The 18,993-nt window shown below is 45.1% G+C and overlaps 1 protein-coding gene across 44 annotated transcripts in view; it reads right to left on the bottom strand.

Moving 5' to 3' along the window:
• CEP112 (centrosomal protein 112) overlaps positions 1-18,993 on the bottom strand; it is a 315,095-nt gene that overhangs the window by 145,983 nt on the left and 150,119 nt on the right. For all 44 annotated transcript variants that reach the window (XR_015146986.1, XR_015146978.1, XR_015146981.1 and 41 more), the window contains one exon: positions 15,493-15,675. Coding sequence is in view for 37 of the 44 variants with exons in the window: in XM_086355752.1 (XP_086211878.1) it covers positions 15,493-15,675 (183 nt within the window). In the remaining 7 variants the exon portion in view is untranslated. The remainder of the gene's footprint in view (positions 1-15,492; positions 15,676-18,993) is intronic.

Below are 18,993 nucleotides of genomic sequence, written 5' to 3'. Positions count from 1 at the left end.
TGAAACATTCTGGACTATGAGGCAGACTCCACGGACTGCAGGAAAAGAGGAATTACAGTACCGTTCCACCGGCCAGCACCTGCTGCTAAAGTAAAACTCCACAGTTCAGAATTTCTTCAAACTATGGTTTGGATATTAACTTGTAATTTAAAATAGAAATGATATTTGAAGACAATGAAAAATAATTGGTGCAGAATGATCAAATCTGTGCAAGTAAATGGCACCAATCTTCTAAGTAAATGGAAGAACCATTTTTTTTTTTTTACTTTGAAAAATAGCACATTTCTAATGTAAACCAGTCAATCCTAAAGGAAATAAACCCTGACTATTCACCGAAGGACTGATACTGAAGCTGAAGCTCCAGTGCTTTGGTCACCTGATGTAAAGAGTTGACTCACTGGAAAAGACCCTGATGCTGGGAAAGATTGAAGGCAGGAGGAGAAATGGGTGACAGAGAACAAGATGGTTGGATGGCATCACTGACTCAATGGACATGAGTCTGAGCAAACTCCGGGAGGTGGTGAGGGACAGGGAGGCCCGGTGTGCCACCGTCTGTGGGGTCACAAAGGGTCATCATGACGGGGCGACTGAGCAACAATGTGGAACAGGTGCACATGATTTTAAGAAACCTTTCTAATGGATTAAAAGCAAAATTTACCCTGAATTATTATTAGAAAAAAAATTTTTAGTCACCTCTTACTTTGAAGTGGACTTAGATCTATGTTCTAGGTTTGCAATTATCCTAAACTACTTAGCTGGTTACTCAATGACTTGGCTCAAGATAACGTTTATCGTTCAGGAGCTTACTGAGCAAAGGCAATGTTGAAATCTGCCTTCAGAAAGGATTTTTTTTAGGTTAATAATTGGATGAGGGGAAATATTCGAATGCGAATTAAGTCATGGTTTCACGCGACGTTGTTTTCTTTCTCTCATAAAGTGGATCGAGTTAAACGACTCGGTTTCCTTCCCCTGCGGTGCACTTGTGCACGCTGACCTGCGAGAAGAGCACGGAGCAGAAGACAGGCTGCTGCTTCAACCCTTCTCGTCAAATCTGAAGCGATACCAATCAGCCGAACATCTCGCTGACAGTCATGAGGCTGCTGTCTTAATTAACTGGTGATGTTCGTGACTGAGGACGCAGATGATGAAGCTGTTTTTCCATGTGCTGAACTGGCTGGGCCCCCACGAGCCTGTCCCGCAGTGACAATACACTGAATACAAATCAGACGGTGCAGTCTCAAATCTGTGTCGCGGCTCTCGTTTCCAATTCGAGAGCTGTACCGTAATCACAAGCTTCTGTGGATGAAAGGAAATCAGCTCTCTGAATATTAGCTAATGCCACATTTGCAAGTCCTGAAGAGATCTGTGCCGTTAAAAAAAAATAGATCGTTTCGCGTGAACCTATATATATGAACTGCTTTGTTCTGCTCAGCTGATAGACGCAATGCCTGTGCTGGGATTAAACCCTTTTCATCATAAAACCTCATCTGGTTCGGAGTCCAAGTCCATCAAACCTTTTTCCTTTAAAGTCCCGCCTTTGATTCTACATCAATTTATTCAAACCGCAGCTGGGTGGCTGAAAACGAAAGGACAGCCTCATTTAAACCAACCATGTTCCCAACTTGAAAGAAGGGCTATAATTAAAAAAATGGGCATAAAAGAATGGAAATGGGATAATATTTTTTAATGGTAGTTCAAAGGCCGACAGATGTCAGAGCCTTTGAAGATGTCTGTACACTGAGCAAGGAGTTGCCATAAAAGAGCCTGCCTGAGAGGTGAAGCAGCTTTGTAATGGCTGAAAAAGCCCTTGCAGACACATCCTTGTGTTTTTAATTTGTCAGAGTTTCTGCAGTATTTTCTGATTAATGACACACGATTATAACTGCATAGCAGACATATTTTTATCCTCGGCTAAATGAATCGTTTATCCCACATTCTTTCAGAACTAGATAAGAATAGGGCCCTATCCTAGGAAGCCCCAAACTGTTCCGATCGCTTCACATATTTATGCTAATTTTGTGGGACTGGCCAAATCCAGAGCTAGGACATGTTGCCAGCTTTTGTTCTCTTAATAGTCTGTTGCTGGTAACGTCGCGATGCACATGTGGTCGTCAGAGCCCGATTCACTACAGTTCCATTCTTTTCATGTACGTGGAACAATATGTGCTTGAATAATTAATTTGTGCACCAAGTCATGTCAAACCAAATTAATGTTTAAAAACATTCCTGCACTCAATCTAAACAACCATGGGCTGCCACAGGGTTTCAGAAGAGAAAGAGTTGCTTAGGGGGAAAAACTGCAGCCATAACTACAGTATGCTGTTAATGCTGCTGCAAAGGGGCTCGAACGCGCGTGGAAAATGCTGGGGAGGCTGCGATGTGGGGCTCCTGATCGTTCCGACACGTCAGTCTGATTTGTCCTGTGAAATGGCCTCACGGTGCTCAGGGAGGCTGAGCACAAGTCAGTGGTGAACAGCAACGGAATAAAGGCTTTCCCACGAATGGGCTCGCCCGTGATTGCTCTCAGGAACAGGCGCAGGGCCAGGAGAGCTCAGAGGCTTTGAAGTCACATGGTCTGGGTTCAAACCCCAGCCCTCCAATGACGCCCCGCACCGCATGGCCTGTCCTTTCTGTAAAAACAGACATAATACCTGGGTCCTCCAGAAAGCGTCTGAGGCACAAAACACTCTGCTCAACGCTCTTTCTCAAAATAAAGAGACACACGAAAACATAAAACTAGGTCCCGTCCAGTTGAAAATGCTTCTTTCAAGAGAGACGTGTCTGTGGATCTCACTTGCAGGCCCTCACGCGGCCAGGACGCCTGGCCCTGAGCATACACCCGTCCTCCCCAGAAGCAGACATCAGCCCGGTCCTGCAAGCCTAAGCTTGGAAGATGAAGCACCAGGTCAGGGGGCGCGGGCAGGCGAGGGGTGGCCCGGCAAATAGAGGACTGAGCGGCACCCCGACCTGCATGCAGCCCTCGCAGGCGGGGTGCCCCGGGTCCCCACGAGGACAGGTGCATCCTGGTGAGGGGCAGCTTCCTCTCCCCTGGCTCCAGTGACCACCTGGGCGCTGCTACCGAGGAGGACCCAGGGCAGGCAAAGTCCCCCCACCGCCTGCCCCCCCCATCACAGGCCCTGTGCCTGTCCCCCTCCGCCGCTCCAGACACCAAGTCTCTGGCCCCCAGCCTAGCGATGTCCCAGCGGGACGTGCTCGTCCTGTGCCCGTTCCTCTCCGGTCTGCTGGACACGCTCCCCACCGTTAGATCTCCCCCTTCTTCTGTGTGATGGACTCACGTTGACGAGAGCTGTGTGACTAGGAACGACCTTGCGACAGGACGAGGCTGACCGTCCCCTCCCCTCCTGCTGCTCAGATCTTCCTTTCTCTGGAGGTTTCCCGGTGCCTTCAGGCACACACAGCCTCCTGACCCAGACCGCGGTGCAGATCACCAGGTACCCGCTGGGGTAAAGAAACGGGAGACAGGGACAGGATGAACCCCAGCTGGGACCAGGGTGCAGGGAGGCCTGCTCAGACTGCTCAGCACGGTGCAAAGCGTTTCCAGGCACTGACCACACCACGCCTTCTGTTCTAATCTGCAGAGTGAATCTCTATTCACTAAAAATGCTCAGTGCGCAGGCCGTCTCCCTGAACGTGACCTTTTGGATCACCTGTAGATGCCGTGTCCCCTGACTCCAGGCTCCGTCTTCTCGACACAGGGGTCAGGGCCCCTCTGTTACTTCACTGCGCTTCGCTGGCCTGCTCCAGGCGGCCCTGAGGTCTGTCTCTTTCCACGCTGGTATTGTTACTAGTTCCTCGCACACATGGCGGGTGTGGCAGGCCAGTCAGCAAGGTTTCCAGAGAGCAGGTAGAAGCCAGGAGGGTAAGGATCACCCCCCAGAGAGGGGCAGCCAAGGGCCTGGAAGGACCTGATTAGCTCACCACCCGATCAGGGTGTCATCGGCAGAAGGTGCCCTCGTGGAGACTGCGGGCCAGGTACTGTCCTGCCAACGGGCGTTCCCGCATCTCTGCCCCACACAGCCGGGCCCTGTCTTCAGCAGCCCCTCTGTCCTGGGGTCCCCTCTGGGCTCCCCTCCCCATCATGAGGACTCACACGGCCCTGTCTGTCCACAGACGGTGAGCAGGGCGCGCTGTGGTCAACACGCCCCGTTGATCCAGTGCCGACAAGCAGCAGGGGCTCGCAGGTGACATGACTGACCGCGTAGGGTTCCAGATGCGGGGCGAGACCAGCAGAGACGCAAAGCGGCGACTCAGGCTCACACGCCAGTGGGTGGACGAGACTGCCATGACCAGCATCTTTGATGCATGTCCAGTAAGAACTTGATTGCTGCATCCGGGCCCCTGCTGTATTTGTTATCCATGTGCCAGTGACGTCCAAATCTGTGTTTCTGGAATCTCCACCTGCACTTCCAGCTCGTCTGACACCTCTCCATCTGGACATTTAAGGTGCAGCTCAACCCTGGCCTGGCAATGACACGACTCCTGCTTTTACTCCCTCCTCACGGTCCTCATGTTTGACGCCTTATCTAATCAGCTGTGTTGTTCAGTTGCTCAGTTGTGTCTGACTATTTGTGACCCCATGGACTGCAGCATGTCAGGCCTCCCTGCCCCTCACTATCTTCCAGAGTTTTCTCAGTTCACGTGCATTGAGTTGGTGATGCTATCCGACCACCACATCTCATTTAGTTAGCTGCTCAAACCAAAGCCCTAAAGCAGCCCTCCTTCCCTCACCCGCTACCGCAACCACCAGCGCGTCCTCCTGACTCTAGGACACGCAGCACAGACACGCAGGACCCTCCACGACAGCCGCAGGGGCCTTCTAGAAGCAGGGGCACATCTTGTCACCTATTGCCCGAAAGAGTCCGCTTGTCTTCCAATCACGTGCAAAGTCAAACCCAACAGAATTGGGCAACATTCATGTGGCAAGCCCTCCTCAGGTGTCCACCCCATCCCCAGGGCCTGCACAGGACTGCACTCAAAAAGCCTTTACTGAGGTAATGAGTCAAGGTGAAGGCGTAAGGAAATGCCATATACACCATTCTGCCTAATTTTGACAGGAAAACCCATGTGGAAGTTAATTTGATTTATACAATATCCAAGTGTCACAATTACAAAAATATTCAAGTCACAGGCTTCCACTTTGTCAGTATCAACATGGAACAATGAGATTTCAAGAAGCAATCAGGACAGGCAACAATAATGATTTTCCTGAGAAGATTTACTCCACTATTCCTGTTTCCGAAGTGACTTTCTTTCTAGTTTATTTATTTTTAGTTGAAGGATAATTGCTTTGCAGCGTTGTGTTGGTTTCTGCCAGACACTAACACGAGTCAGCCACAGGCACACACGTATCCAGGCTTCCCTGGTGGCTCAACTGGTGAAGAATCTGCCTGCAATGCAAGAGACCCCAGTTCGATTCCTGGGTCAGAAAGATCCCCTGGCAAAGGGATAGGTGACCCATCCTGGAATTCCTGGGCTTCCCTGGTGGCTCAGATGGTAAAGAATCCACCTGCAATGCAGGAGACCTGGTTTCGATCCCTGGGTTGGGAAAATGCCCTGGCAGAGGGCATGGCAACCCACTCCAGTATTCTTGGCTGGAGAACCCGAGGGACAGAGGAGCCTGGTGGGCTCCAGTCCATGGGGTCGCAGAGTCGGACACCACTGAGCGACTAAGAACAGCACACACACCTGTCCCCTCCCTCTGGAACTTCCTTCCCACCTCCCACCCCATCCTACCCCCTCCACTGTCACAGAGCACCAGTTTGCGCTCCCTGAGTCATACAGCAGACTCCCACTGGCTGTCTGTTTCACACTGGTTGTATACTCTTTTAAGGAGCACCAACTTGATGGCAACAGACTACAATGTCTGCTGCACGTCACTGAACAAGATGGACAGGTGAACGTGCCCGAGTCCACCCCCTCACTTCTCAAAGCCTGAACCAGCGCTCGGCCACGACTGGCTTCTAAGGGCCGGGACACGCCACACCCCTGGAACTCGGGACTTTTCTCTAACACCAGCTTTGGCAGTAATTTCTGAGTAAATGAAGAAGCAAAGTTTTCCACCCCCAAGCTCCCCTCATCCTGTGCACACGCCAGTGTCACTTCATCTCGATCTATTGTGAAATGTGCCCCAAAACGGAGAACAATGTTTACATGACAAAAATCAGCTTTTCAGGAAACACTTGGTGAACACGTGCATTCTGCGTGTTAAATGACATCTTTGCAAATAACAAAGTAAATAAGGTCCCACTTGACCCTAGGGGTCTGGGCTTTGCTTCATTAATAAATACTCACTTGAGTAAGCTTAAGATGAATGAATCACCAGTTTAATTTTAACCTTTTTAAGACCTACAACTTTTAAGTCCTTACTGGAAAATTGCCTTGTTTTAAGATGCTAGGCATGGCTGGACCACTGTCCGTGTTCACTGACAGCTCCTCTGTACCACAGAGTAGTAATATCAGTGGGACACACACACACACACGCGCGCACACACACACGCACACACGCCCTGAAACTACTGCAGCACTGGAGCGCCCCCAATAACAAGGAAAGAGACCGCAGGTCCAGGCCACAAACATCAGCAAACTTCGTTCTCTGAGGACACCATTAACTCATTCTCAAATATTACCTCCAGGCTTTGACTTCATACCCAAGAAAAAACAAATCCAAATGAAAGGGAAAAATAACACACATTTTCCAACCCTGCAGGTCTAACTGTGTGCTGTTTCTTTATGATTTCTTGGGGTCTTTCCCCAGTATCTTAGGATACAAACATCCAAAAGTACTCGAGAGGCCGGGTAACAGCTTAAAATAATTGTTAGAACAAGTGACGAAAAATAATTTTCACGAAATTTTAATACTTGTTTTGATGGAAAAATATTGCATCAAGTTCCACATTAATCCACCAATTAGGTCTCAGTGAAACCACTTTTTATTATCCTAAAGTTTCCTTCTAATGACAATATTTTTCTAAGGTTTCCTTTCCATAAATACTAAAGAAATTTGAAAATAGGCTATTATTTTCATGTAATGCTCGCCTCCTCAAACAGGAGTGTACGGTCTCCCCAGCAGAAATGTTTGTTATTTCTCTCAGGAAAAAGCTCAGGTGTAAAATATCCTCTGCGCCGTGCGGCCAGGTGCTGACCAACAGCCCTGACCGAGGACACAGCAATGGTGCAACGAGCTTCAGTCTGCAGCTCTCCGAACATGTGATGACATCACCATCTGGCCAGTCATTTCCTGCACTCTGCCTTCAACCTCTCCATTACAAAAAATTACCTCAAATATACAAGTGAAGACATCAAGGATGTCTCTTAAGAGAACTGAGTCAGAAACCCAAGGATGACTTTTCCGAGACCTCAAGGAAGAGGAGCGACCCGTCCACTGTTCCCTCAGTGATCTCACTCACGCGGAGGTGAGCAGAAGGAAGGGCAGTGCGCTAAAAATAACCCAATGGGAAGGAATTTCCAAATGCGGAATAGCCTTTATTGCTGGAGTATTTTATGTATTTAAAAAAAAACAAAAACTGAAAACTTTTCATTTTGATCAAAATTACTCTAGAATCTAGCTCAAACTGCATCAACATAAATGGCTTTTGAAGATTCTAAACAAAACACGCTTTCTAATTGCTCCTTGTATTTCTATCAGGAAAGTCTCCAGATTTGAACTTCCTCAACCACCTCGACGTCACTTCTTAGGAGGCTTTGACTAACTGCTGCCAAGTAATAGGATCCTTACATGGATTCCTTCATGGAAAAAAATGCAAACATTGAAGGCTCTGAGATTTAAAAAGCCACTCAAAAGGTATGAATCATATCTAATATTTCAAATTAGTATGTGCATATAACAGACATTTATCTACAGTAAACCATTCACAACCAACTGTATTTCGCCAGAATTAGATGTAAACTCCTGGGCAACTTTCTCTGAGGATCGGTAGGTCCCACTGAGATGGAAGCCGCTGGGTTCTTACACTGGACATACCTTCTTATTGCAGTAATAATGCGGAAACCAAAAGTGAACCCATTCAAAAACGTACTCATTTTTCCATCCTACAAGTTCTAAAATTTGTGGGAAGGATTTCTATTCCAAACAAAACACTAAGAAACGCACATCTTTTCACAGTTGTACTTGTCTCAGATGAGAGACATGGCCATGGCTGTGACTTTGGAGAAAGACTGAAACCACTGGCTAAGACCCGACTTGGATTTACATAGCCTGAGTTACGGGTAATCAGTGCCTTAAAGCTAGCAACCTATTAACAACCCAAAATGGAAAGTACAGTGAGAGGTTACGTGGAATTCAGAGACAGTGAGCTCTCCATAAGCAGTGAGTGGGCAGGGGCCCTGGCTGTGAGCCCAGCGACACTGCTAGGCACGTCACCTTGGGCGACTCGAGGTGCTTTCAGAATCTGCCCTCATCAGTAAAGGGAAATGCATTTTCTGACCGAGGTAAGAAGGTCAAAACCACTTCCAATAAGAAAGTTAATCCTCGTCGGGGGTTGGAGGGCTGAGTGAGATAATGCAATGGACAGGATCAGGCAGAGAGCTTGGCGCATAGGAAGCCTGCGATGAATATTTGTTGTTAAGGCTGCTGTTAAAACGCACACGAGCGTAAAGATCCAGCGTTGTTCCAGCAGCACTGCTGACTAGTCACAACTCTGCAGCAGCGTCAAGTGCAACAAATCACTGAGAGAAATGCAAATGAAGATGCAAGTCTCTGCCTGGGAACAAAGGTCCCAGTGTCTGCCACGCCTGGTGGAGTCACAGGACTCTTCCCTTCTCCAGGTCCAAGCCTCTCCAGAAATCTAAAACCTTCCTCGAAAGAGGCTGTGAGATGAAGAAAGAGCACTGAATTAAGGTCAAGAAGCTCTGGTTGGCTAACTCTGTGACCTTGGGCAAGATAACGACCTTGGAACCACACAGGTTCTTTACGTATAAAATGAAAATAATTGGACGCGGCCATCTCTTTAGATGACATCAATCTGAGACGCAGACACTTGGTGTGCTCGTAGGCTTCCATCTGTCGGAACACGCCGTGAGTACAGATTGTGCTCCCGTGAAACCACCCACTTGCACCACCGCAGAGCGATCACCTTAGATCTCCCATTGTAAATATCTCCAGCATTTAATTACTATTCTTCAGGAACAATTTATATATTTCTTTAAAAATTCAGTAAGTATAATGAGAACAAAGGACAGATTTTTTTAAAGCAACCATTATTGATGATATAAAGTCATTAATGCAAAGGCAATACTTTATATGTTATTATTTTGAAGGTTTGTCTTGAAAAGGAATATGCTTTCTCTAACAGTGGACCACATGCCATAGAATGTGGTTTCCATGGTAACTGCCACATTTTAAAAAATATGCACAGGATTGAAGATACACTGTGTAACTCTATGATAAACGGATCATTCTTAGAGAAATCACTTTCCTTGTCTCAACCTGTCTTTGTTTTTTAAACTTAATATAATTTTCTCCACAATGAAAACCAAGTTGAACGATTTATATAGTTTAATTATAGGTATATATGCTACTTTTGTGCTTTAAGATGAAAATAATTACAGAATTTTAGAATTCTTATGAAAAAGAAAGCTGGTGATCTACCAAAAATGTAGCTTTACTTGAAATGGCATCTTTCCCTGTTTTCTCCTAATTAAGCACCTAAGAAATAGTGTTCTTACACTGGTAACACACACAATAATACATTAGTGCAAATTTCTCCTAATTAAGCACCTAAGAAACAGTGTTCTTACACTGGTAACATACACAATAATACATTAGTGCAAATTTCTCCTAATTAAGCACCTAAGAAACAGTGTTCTTACACATGGTAACACACACAATAATACATTAGTGCAAAAATCTTATTAGTCCACAGGCAGCACTCTCAGGTTCCTCACCACTGGACATGATAAAACGAGATCTTCGCATCAACGCATCTGTTTCTGAATTTAAGAAGGACCTTTGCCCTATTTGGAAAATTCTGAATAACCTGGGATTTTGGCGCCAGAAAAAGAATATATTGCCCACAGGTTTTAAACATGGCTTAGTTGGGAAAACCTCTATTTATATTTTAAACAAGCACCGAAATTCCTCGGCTATCTTAAGTAAAGCATTTCAATAATACTATAAAACTTTATGTAAAAAAAATAAATGGAAACTTTTAGCATGTGGTTTTACCCCAAGTCTACTAAAAAAAAGGCTTTCTTTTCTCTTTGCAAAATGAAGAGAATTGTGCCTCTGATGCCCTCACTGAGCGTGCCGTCCAGCGCAGCAGAGCACGCTTGCTGCACGACTAAGCTCAGAGCGCCCGCCCCTGCCCCGACACGCGCGGCGCGTGCGTCACGACCAGCACTACGCGTGGGCGCGCACGCTGAGCCCGGGCCCCGAGGGGACCGCGCGTCCCTGAGGAGAAGAGGGCAGCACAGAGGCGGGCTGGCACGAGCAGCCGCAGCCTCGTTACAGGGGTGGGGGATGGCTGACGTAAGTCGGTTTATCTGAGCAACCAGTCCAGGGTCCAGTCTGACCCAAAGAAATAATCTACTACCCCGAAACAAAGCAGATGATATTAGTGAAGTACTGATGATGAAACACTACTTTGGTTATGCAGGTAGGGAGTGAACCATTTTAGTGCAGGTACACATATCCTGTGCTCCCGGACCAAATTACCATTTGATTTATTATTTATTACAGTTTTCCATAGTATCAATTCAGAGGACAGGAGAATCAGATATAAGGAAGAGAGCAACACACCTGGAAATTAACATTAGGGCACTGACTTTTAAAGCGTTTTGAATTTCAGCCACGTTTCTAGTTTTAACACCCTAGCGATGTTTTATAAGGGTTTCTGGAATAGTCATGTAGTGACGGTATAGAAATTTTTAAGCTTGTGACTTAAAATATGCTTTCTTATGATTCATAATATCTACAAAATTGGATATCTCAAAGCAGCTGTGTTTTTTGATGTTGAGGATAATGACATTATCCATAAATTAAAATGAAAATTTGGCACATTAAAATAAACCTGCTAATTACATTTTGTGAAAGTAGTTAGAGACTCTTAGGGTTTTCCGACTGGGTTTTTTCCCCAAATGTTTTAACACCTACAGAGCTTCATCAATTATACTGGTCAGTACCTTTTATATTAAGCCCTATATCTTAAATTTCTCTCAGAACTGAGAGCTAGAAAATAATGAACTGGTATGATCTCTTACACTAGATACTTAGGCTTACACGATTTATCATGTTTCCCTCTTCACTGCAGCTTCCAGGCAAACTCTGGGCTAAAACTTGTACTTAGCTGGAACATGTTCTTTAAAAGTATGGCTTTTCTGATGTGGTTAATATCATTTATTGCTTAATTATTATTTTCAGCTATATTTCACCTGTATAATGTGTTTATCATAAAATGCTGCCTCAAATCCTTTTTGAAAGTGCTTGGAATACAAAGAAATTAAAATCAAATGTTTTCAATAGAAAAAGTGCCAGCCCCCTCAAAGCCCAGAGACCACATACAGGTTCAACAGTCATGCTCAGAACACACGCACTGTTAAAAGTCACCCTTAGAATAATCTTTGAAGAATAACAGCCCATGCTGAATCCACTGCACACATGCACACACCCAGTTTATAAATGACATCTACTGATCTGAAGGTCTTTTCTTTTCCTAACATGTTACACCCTCAGGGACATACCAGACTGAACATCTTACACAAGGGGGGAAGACTGCATTTTACCAAATGTAAGCATCACAACGTAAAGTAGCCCACTGCTGAAAACCAAGGAATTATTAAAATATAATTGTTAAAATTGTCTATTATAAATATCTTTTTTGGAAACTTTTTAAAGTAGAAGAGAGAAAGAAGAGGAGATCTAAAACCCGCACATTTTAGAATCAGCAATAGCACGTAGCCGCTTACTGAGTCAATATGGCAAAATCCAGATGTTCTGTCTTTTACACAAAATTGTTCCTCTTACAACCACGGTTCTCAGTTCAGGGAGTCGAGAAAGACATCAGCTGCCAGGGTCAGGCCAGACCCGTTTCATGATGTCTGCTCTGCCTTCTGCACGTGGTGGTCCCCAGCAGCCTGTGTCACCTGCACCCCTCGCATGTCTGCACCGCAACAGCTGTCCCCAGACGGTGACAGCCCTTGGGCGGGCACAAAGGCACTCTGGGACGGTCTCTGCGGGGCTCATGCACACCGTTCACTTTGGCAGCAAACCTCAGAGATCAAGCAATCCTTGAGTGGTTCTGGGTACTAAAAGCATGCCAAGGGATCAAGGAATCTATGTTCTGCCTTCCCTCAATTTCAAGGGGCCAACTGCAGAAATTCTTTTACTACACTGCAGTTCAAAAGCAAAACAAGAATTACATGAGGACTACCACATTAGACAAAGCACTCCCAAGATGATCGCAACAAAACTATGCATCACCTTTATATTAAAAAATACGACGGCATCAAGCAAATCACTCACCAGAGGACCTTCAGTAAGTGGGATCTGGCAAGTGAGAAATATTTGCTAATGAGGTTGTGAATCTCTGTATGTCTTGACATCTACTGATGTCCCTCAGGGACATACCAGACTGAACATCTTATACGAAAGGGGAAGACAGTGTGCATTTTAGCAAATGTAAGTATCACAACATAAACTAGCCCATCACTAAACACCAAGGAATTGTGATAAAAATATATGCACAGAATAATTAGCTCAATGCACCAAATAAAATGAGAGATGGTTAACTGTCCTCAATGGTATTACGGCATCCTGTCATTTCTCTATAAGACAGAAATTGCTAGAACAACAGCGCACTTGTAATAATCACACGGCAGCTTCACGAAGGCGCTCCCGGTCGTCACGGCTCGCCTCGAGGCGGACGTCTGTACTTTATACCACTGGCTTTCTTATTAGTACACAGCGTGTTACATTTTCAAAAGGAGCCAAAAGTAGATTTTTTAGTACACTGCCTGCATTCAAGAATCTGACGGATGAAAGGCAGCACACAAAGCCGTAGTGCCCCAAACAGATAATCCCCTGGTGCTCTCTCGGTTAAGGCTCCAACCTGTCCTTTTTACAAAATGGCCTCCGCAGCTGCCGACCTGAACTGAGCCTCCGGCGCCTCCCGGCCTCAGACAGAACGCCGCCCCCGCCGCCCGCGCCGCCCGCGCCGCCCCCGCCGCCCCCGCCGCCCGACGGCTGCGGCAGGCCTGCGGCTCCCGCTCAGCCCACACGGCGGCCATTTTGAAAAAGCACCTGCTGTTTCTTACAACATATGTCACTCTGGGCTTTTTTGAAATTTATAAATGTAGTTCAGAGCTTAAAAGGCATTATACGTTATTTAGACCACAATCATGAAAAGATATATTTGGAAAATTTAGGACTTACCTGAGGAAACTGAATTAATAGCCCCAATAAATACCCAAAAATGAATACAAGTTGTTAGCATTTTGGTATATATGATTAGATTTTTTAAAATATAGCTTACTGACAAGAGCTTTTTTTTTTTTTTAAATATGTTCTCCAAAAACAATTTAGTATAGCTTCTGCAGAAAATCATTTTTCATTTTGATCCAGAATGCATTTAGCCTAAGTTGCAATTGCTACCTTGCATTCCTGGGACAGCAATTTCAATTATTCCAAGAAAGACAGAAAATGTGAGAAATATAGTCATATGCTATAGCGTTTGAGGAAGTCAGATTAATACTTCAATTAGAAGAAATTCAATTGATGACATTATTATACTCTCCCCATGGCTTAATTGTATCTAATGATTCCAAAATCTCCCTTTTGTTGTCACTGAATGAACCGCACCCTACACATGGTAGATACGGCACACGCAAAACCACAAAGATTCCCTCTGAACTTGGCCTCCGTTTGTGTCTGCTTTCCACAACACCACGAAAGTAGTTCGAAGTTGGATAAATTAATGTGTTTTAGTGTATCAATTATTCTACCATGCCAACAGACCCTACTGACTCAGAACTCAAATACCTTCTCAAAGAAGACAATGGTAAGGCTTCATATCATCTTCGAAGGAGAATCTAAGTGTGAAAACACCCTTAATAAACTGCATGACTGACCCTCAAAAGACCAGCATGTATCTTATGAAGGCTCTAATGAGGTCGGAGGCAGAAACACAGCACATGTTGGTTTCACAGGAACCACCTGCCTATGCTGTCCCATGGCTGCTACAATGACCACCTCTTAGTTAACAAAGCCCACAAAACAAATTCACCTAATTTTCCTAGAAATCCATATTATTGACAAAAAAAAAAGCCTGTGCTGAGTATATTCATATTGCCTCCGTCGTTATCCGAAAGTAAAAGACAACTCAAGGTCAAATGAAAGCGACCAACAACTCCTATTCTTTGCCTCCTGCCTCCCGCCCTGGCTTGAGTTCTAACACCTTACTTAATCAGTAGAATTTGTACGTTCAGATAATTATAAAATTGTTTAAACACATCTTAAAACAAATAGAAGGTCTATCTCTTTTGCTTAAAAATTATATTATTTGGGCAGGAATGTATCTGAGGAGAAGCTTGTGAGGGGTGTGGATAATATGGTGAGATTTCAATAAGAAAAGGGTATTTAGACCTCGTGGATGATATGGTTTTGTTAGAAGAGAAAATTATCTTTTTATTGTTACCAATTGCTCTTCAATTTTTCTTTAATGAAATTTCACAGCGACCTCCCTGAGAGGACGCACTAAAGGCCTTTGATTATATGTGCCCTAAAGAGTGTATCGTGCCGCAAAGAAACACACCCAATAAGATTTTTTTTTCATCTGAAATTTATAAAGATAATTTTCCATGCTGACAGTGCACATTTCATCCATAAGTTTGAAGAGTCAAATGCTACCACAGCTGGGGGTTATTCTGCCAAATGGCTTCCAACAGGGACTACAGAGATGAGGCTGGGAGGCGTGTGTATGCGCACGTAGGAGAAAGCGACAGACCTGGTGGGAAACAGCCCTTCTCTGGAGGCGTTTTTATCAATTATTATCACAGTAATCTAATCAAATATAGAGTCTAAAGGAGAAAAGCAACACTAGGAAGGAAAAGCAAATATTAAATCAGCTGCTTGATTACCTACAGAGATTAAAACAAAAAGCAAGGAGTGAGGCTGATACATTTCCTAGGGATTTGCTAAGGCTGAGGGGAGGGGTAAGGGGCAGATACCTTAAAAAAAATCCATCATGAAAGGAACTGAGACAAGATTATAAAAAAGGGGCCAAGTTATAGCACGCCATGGGATTTTTAATCTGGCTACCTGTGGTTTCTGTAGTTAAAGCCTTATTCATCCCCCCAAAAAGGGGGGGTGGGGAGAAAACAAAAAAAAAATCACATTTATATGTCAGTTTTGCAAATGATCAAATAGCGTGCACCAACAAGAATAAGGAGAAAACATGAAACGCTCTGATGATTGTTTAAAAATGGATACCCGTTTTATCAAATATCATTGGTAATTACCTGTGAGTCTCGTTTCTTGAACTCCTGGATTTGATTTTCGTGCTCCATATTGGCAGCGCGGAGCTTATTCTCCAGGTTTCCGACTTCCCGTTCGTGGTCTCGGACTAGGCTCTCCTTCTCCGCCTTATGCTGCTGTAATAGGTGCGTCTTCTCCTGTTCATGCTCCAGCTTCAGCTCTACTATCTGATTGGACAATGAGGACAGTTCATCAACAGAACATCCTTGTCGTCATGACAACTCATGGACAGCTTAATTTTTCTCTAATTTGCCCAAGTTGAAAATTTTATTTTTTGCGTCATCATTACCTCATCCTTAAAATACTCTCATTGGGTGGGGGGGGGGGCGGTGGATTTTATCTAAACCTCCCAATATTCAAGACAGTTGGGCATATTCAGTAAATCCTTCTGCAATCTGTTGACACAAATGCCTGAACATTGAAAAAAATAATTATGTTGAATGCTAGGTATCTCCTCCCCAAGAATTTGGGTATCACTGACCAGCAACGGTTGTAAATGGTTAATAGTCAGTACACTTTGCGTTTTGCTTAAATATATACACGTAAAAACAGCAATTAAATCGGTCTGTTTTCTTTATGGTTTTCAAATAAAAGATAGAAGCTAAGTACGCATCTGGATTATTGTATATACAGTTGTCTTTCTTAAAATAAAATGATAAATCTCAAAGCTCTATTATCTCGTTGTCAGCCACAGGACACCAACACAAACAGATGTGGTGTGCTCCAGGGGGCACCTGCTGCGCCGCCAGCCCGCGCCATGATTTCATAAAAAGCACGCCATTCTCAGGGTGCTTTCCCAGTCCACTCCACGCTGGAGACGGTGACCTTGGCTGGTCTGAGCTGCGCCCTGCTAGACTGAGTGGCAGCCGGAGACCGAGGGCCTGGTCGCCGCAGCTTTGATACTAATCCTCCGGGCCGCACACAATGGCACCCTACCTGGCCCGCACACTATAGCCGGCCAGGCTGCCTTTGAAGCAGGTGCTGAATGGGGACTGCAGGACGCCAGCTTCCCCAGTGAACTCCAGGCCACACAGCTGCGAGGAACAGTCACTTGGATTTTTCTTCAGTTTTGGTGGATTTCAGGGGGGAAAACTGCTGTTATCGAGAATATGTGGTGTTATTTTCGGCGTGAGAATCCATCTTCAAAAAAGCTAACAGTAGGAGCCTGCTCCAAATCGATCTAGTTTCGTGCACTGAATCACCAGACTACCTTATCTTAAAGCTATAGCATTCATTTCTCCAGGCATGCAGCCTACACCACACTTCAGGAGCTATTTTCTTTGGAGATTTAACACTCTCATCTTCTAATTGCAAATTAAGAAACAGAATGCAGATTAAAAGTGCTTTTAAATGTAGGTTTCAAAACGGTTTTATTATTGTGACTTTTCTTTGAGAGTGGGAAAATCAGTGATCAATTCCTGCTCACTCATTCATTTTTTCTACTATTTAGAAGAAAGTGTCCTAATTCTCGAATACACACACATATCAAACAAGATAGCATATAAAATAATATGGAAATTTTTATTTTGCATCTGAGAACAAAGATGCATGCTAGTGAATTTATGTCTTTTAAAAATGACAGATTTTTCCTTCATATTTAGGCAATAAACAGAAAAATATAAGTATTCTTCTTATATACTATGCCAAGTGGAACAGTTTTCTATGATTATTTAAAATAAATGTGCATGGTTGACTCTGTGAGTCACACAACTACAATGTTAATCCCCCAAAAAAGAGAATTTAAAATTTTATTGACATTACTGCATCATTTTCAGGCAGCCAAGTATATGAATTATTGAGTTGGGATATTTTTAGAATAATCTTGGACACATTATTATTCCTGCTCAGTATTATACTATCAAGCATTATAATAATGAAATTATATACCTTAGTAGAAGATTTAAACATGTAAGAAGGAAATAGAAGGAGCTAAAACGTTCTACTCAGATCTGATTCTCAAAAGTCTCAAAAAAAAATGAAGAGAATGGGTGTGATTCAAATTGATAGAAAGCAAAATATTTTACGATACTCTAAGGAAAAGTAACTGATAGACCTCCCCCAAGAAAAGACGTGAGACTGGGACTGGCTGAGGGACTCGCAACGGTGTAGCCACGCTCCAGGCTCGATGACCAGCGCCCTTGCACAGAAACGCTGAGTTATCTGAGGAGTTCCGACAGGCAGGAAGGGATCCTGCTCATGTTCACATTTCACTTCATTCATTTTCAAAACCAGGCACAGATGAAAGAGAGATAATGGCATTTGAAGCCTAAAGATAGCTGTTCATAAACTAAACTATTCAAACAGTTTGCTCTTGTGTTAGGGCCTGCTGCTCAGTGAGGCTGGTTAGTGAACAGTCTCCAGGCTGCAGAGCCTTTGCAAGTGAAATAGCTCAGTCCTGACGGCCCAATCCAGTGCTGCCTGACCAACTGCTAGACGTCACAAGCCCTTTGCTTTCCTCAGTGTCATCAATTTCAGGCAGGGGGGTCCTCCGCAGATTAACAGTGGAGTCCAGACGTCACAAGCCCTTTCTTTCCTCAGTGTCTTCAATTTCAGGCAGGGGGGTCCTCCGCAGATTAACAGTGGAGTCCAGGAGAAAAACCCTCACGTTTCAGGAACATCTTAAGGATAATATTCATAATGCCACCATCAAGGTGGATTGTGTTAAAATTCAGCCCAGCCCCTAAGTGTAGATACATGTCCTTGGCACATGGGCACGTCTCAACAGTGAGCTGAAGCCGCACGTCCCTTCACCTGGAGCTACTGCACACGTCTAGTTGACCACAGTCACGTGTAACGGAGTTCATGGTGACCAGGAGGTGGCGCGGCAGGGACCGTGTGGAGGATGGGACAGCAGATGACATCCGCAGGGTTGGACAAGGAGTCTCAGCAAAGTCTCTGTGTCAGTGCTCTGCGGGGAGGAGGCCCATCACGGAAGACCTAAGTGCTCACTGAGTGGTGGGCCCGGAACTGGCCAGGCATGAAAGCAAACTGGTGAGTCATCTGGTGGCCAGTCCTCTGTGATCCTGGACTAGACAGCACGGGCCGGGTCTGGGAGAGAAAATGGTTGCATTGCATAGAAATTGCAAGGTTGACTCACAAGGAATTATCAAACAGGAGACCAAGAAGGATGGTGCTCCACCCACGACGCACCCCTGGCACACTCCGGCCGGGATTCTGAGGCCCCTGAAGGCACAGACCTCGCCCTCAGACTGGATCCTGCCACAGTCTGACCACGGCCTCCTCCCTCCACCGGAGGCGCCACACAAGTGCCTGGGGCAGGAGCATACGCCAGGCCTGAGAGACCAGGCCAGGCGGGCTGGACGGCCAAGTCGCTGAGGGTCTCGAATATGAACCCTAAGTTCTCGGCACTGTTCGACAGCAAGCTCAGTGCGAGCAAATGCTGCCTGTTGATGTTGTTCAGTCACTCAGTCATGTCCAGCTCTCTGTGACCGCTGGGACTGCAGCCCGCCAGGCTCCTCTGTCCT

The sequence above is a fragment of the Bos grunniens genome, chromosome 19 (genome assembly GCF_055505025.1).
Source record: "Bos grunniens cultivar Pamir isolate PY7600 chromosome 19, Bosgru_T2T1.0, whole genome shotgun sequence".
In the NCBI taxonomy this organism is placed as follows: domain Eukaryota; kingdom Metazoa; phylum Chordata; class Mammalia; order Artiodactyla; family Bovidae; genus Bos; species Bos grunniens.
Note: the sequence above shows the minus strand (reverse complement) of the source record. Positions and strands in the feature narration are given on the sequence as shown.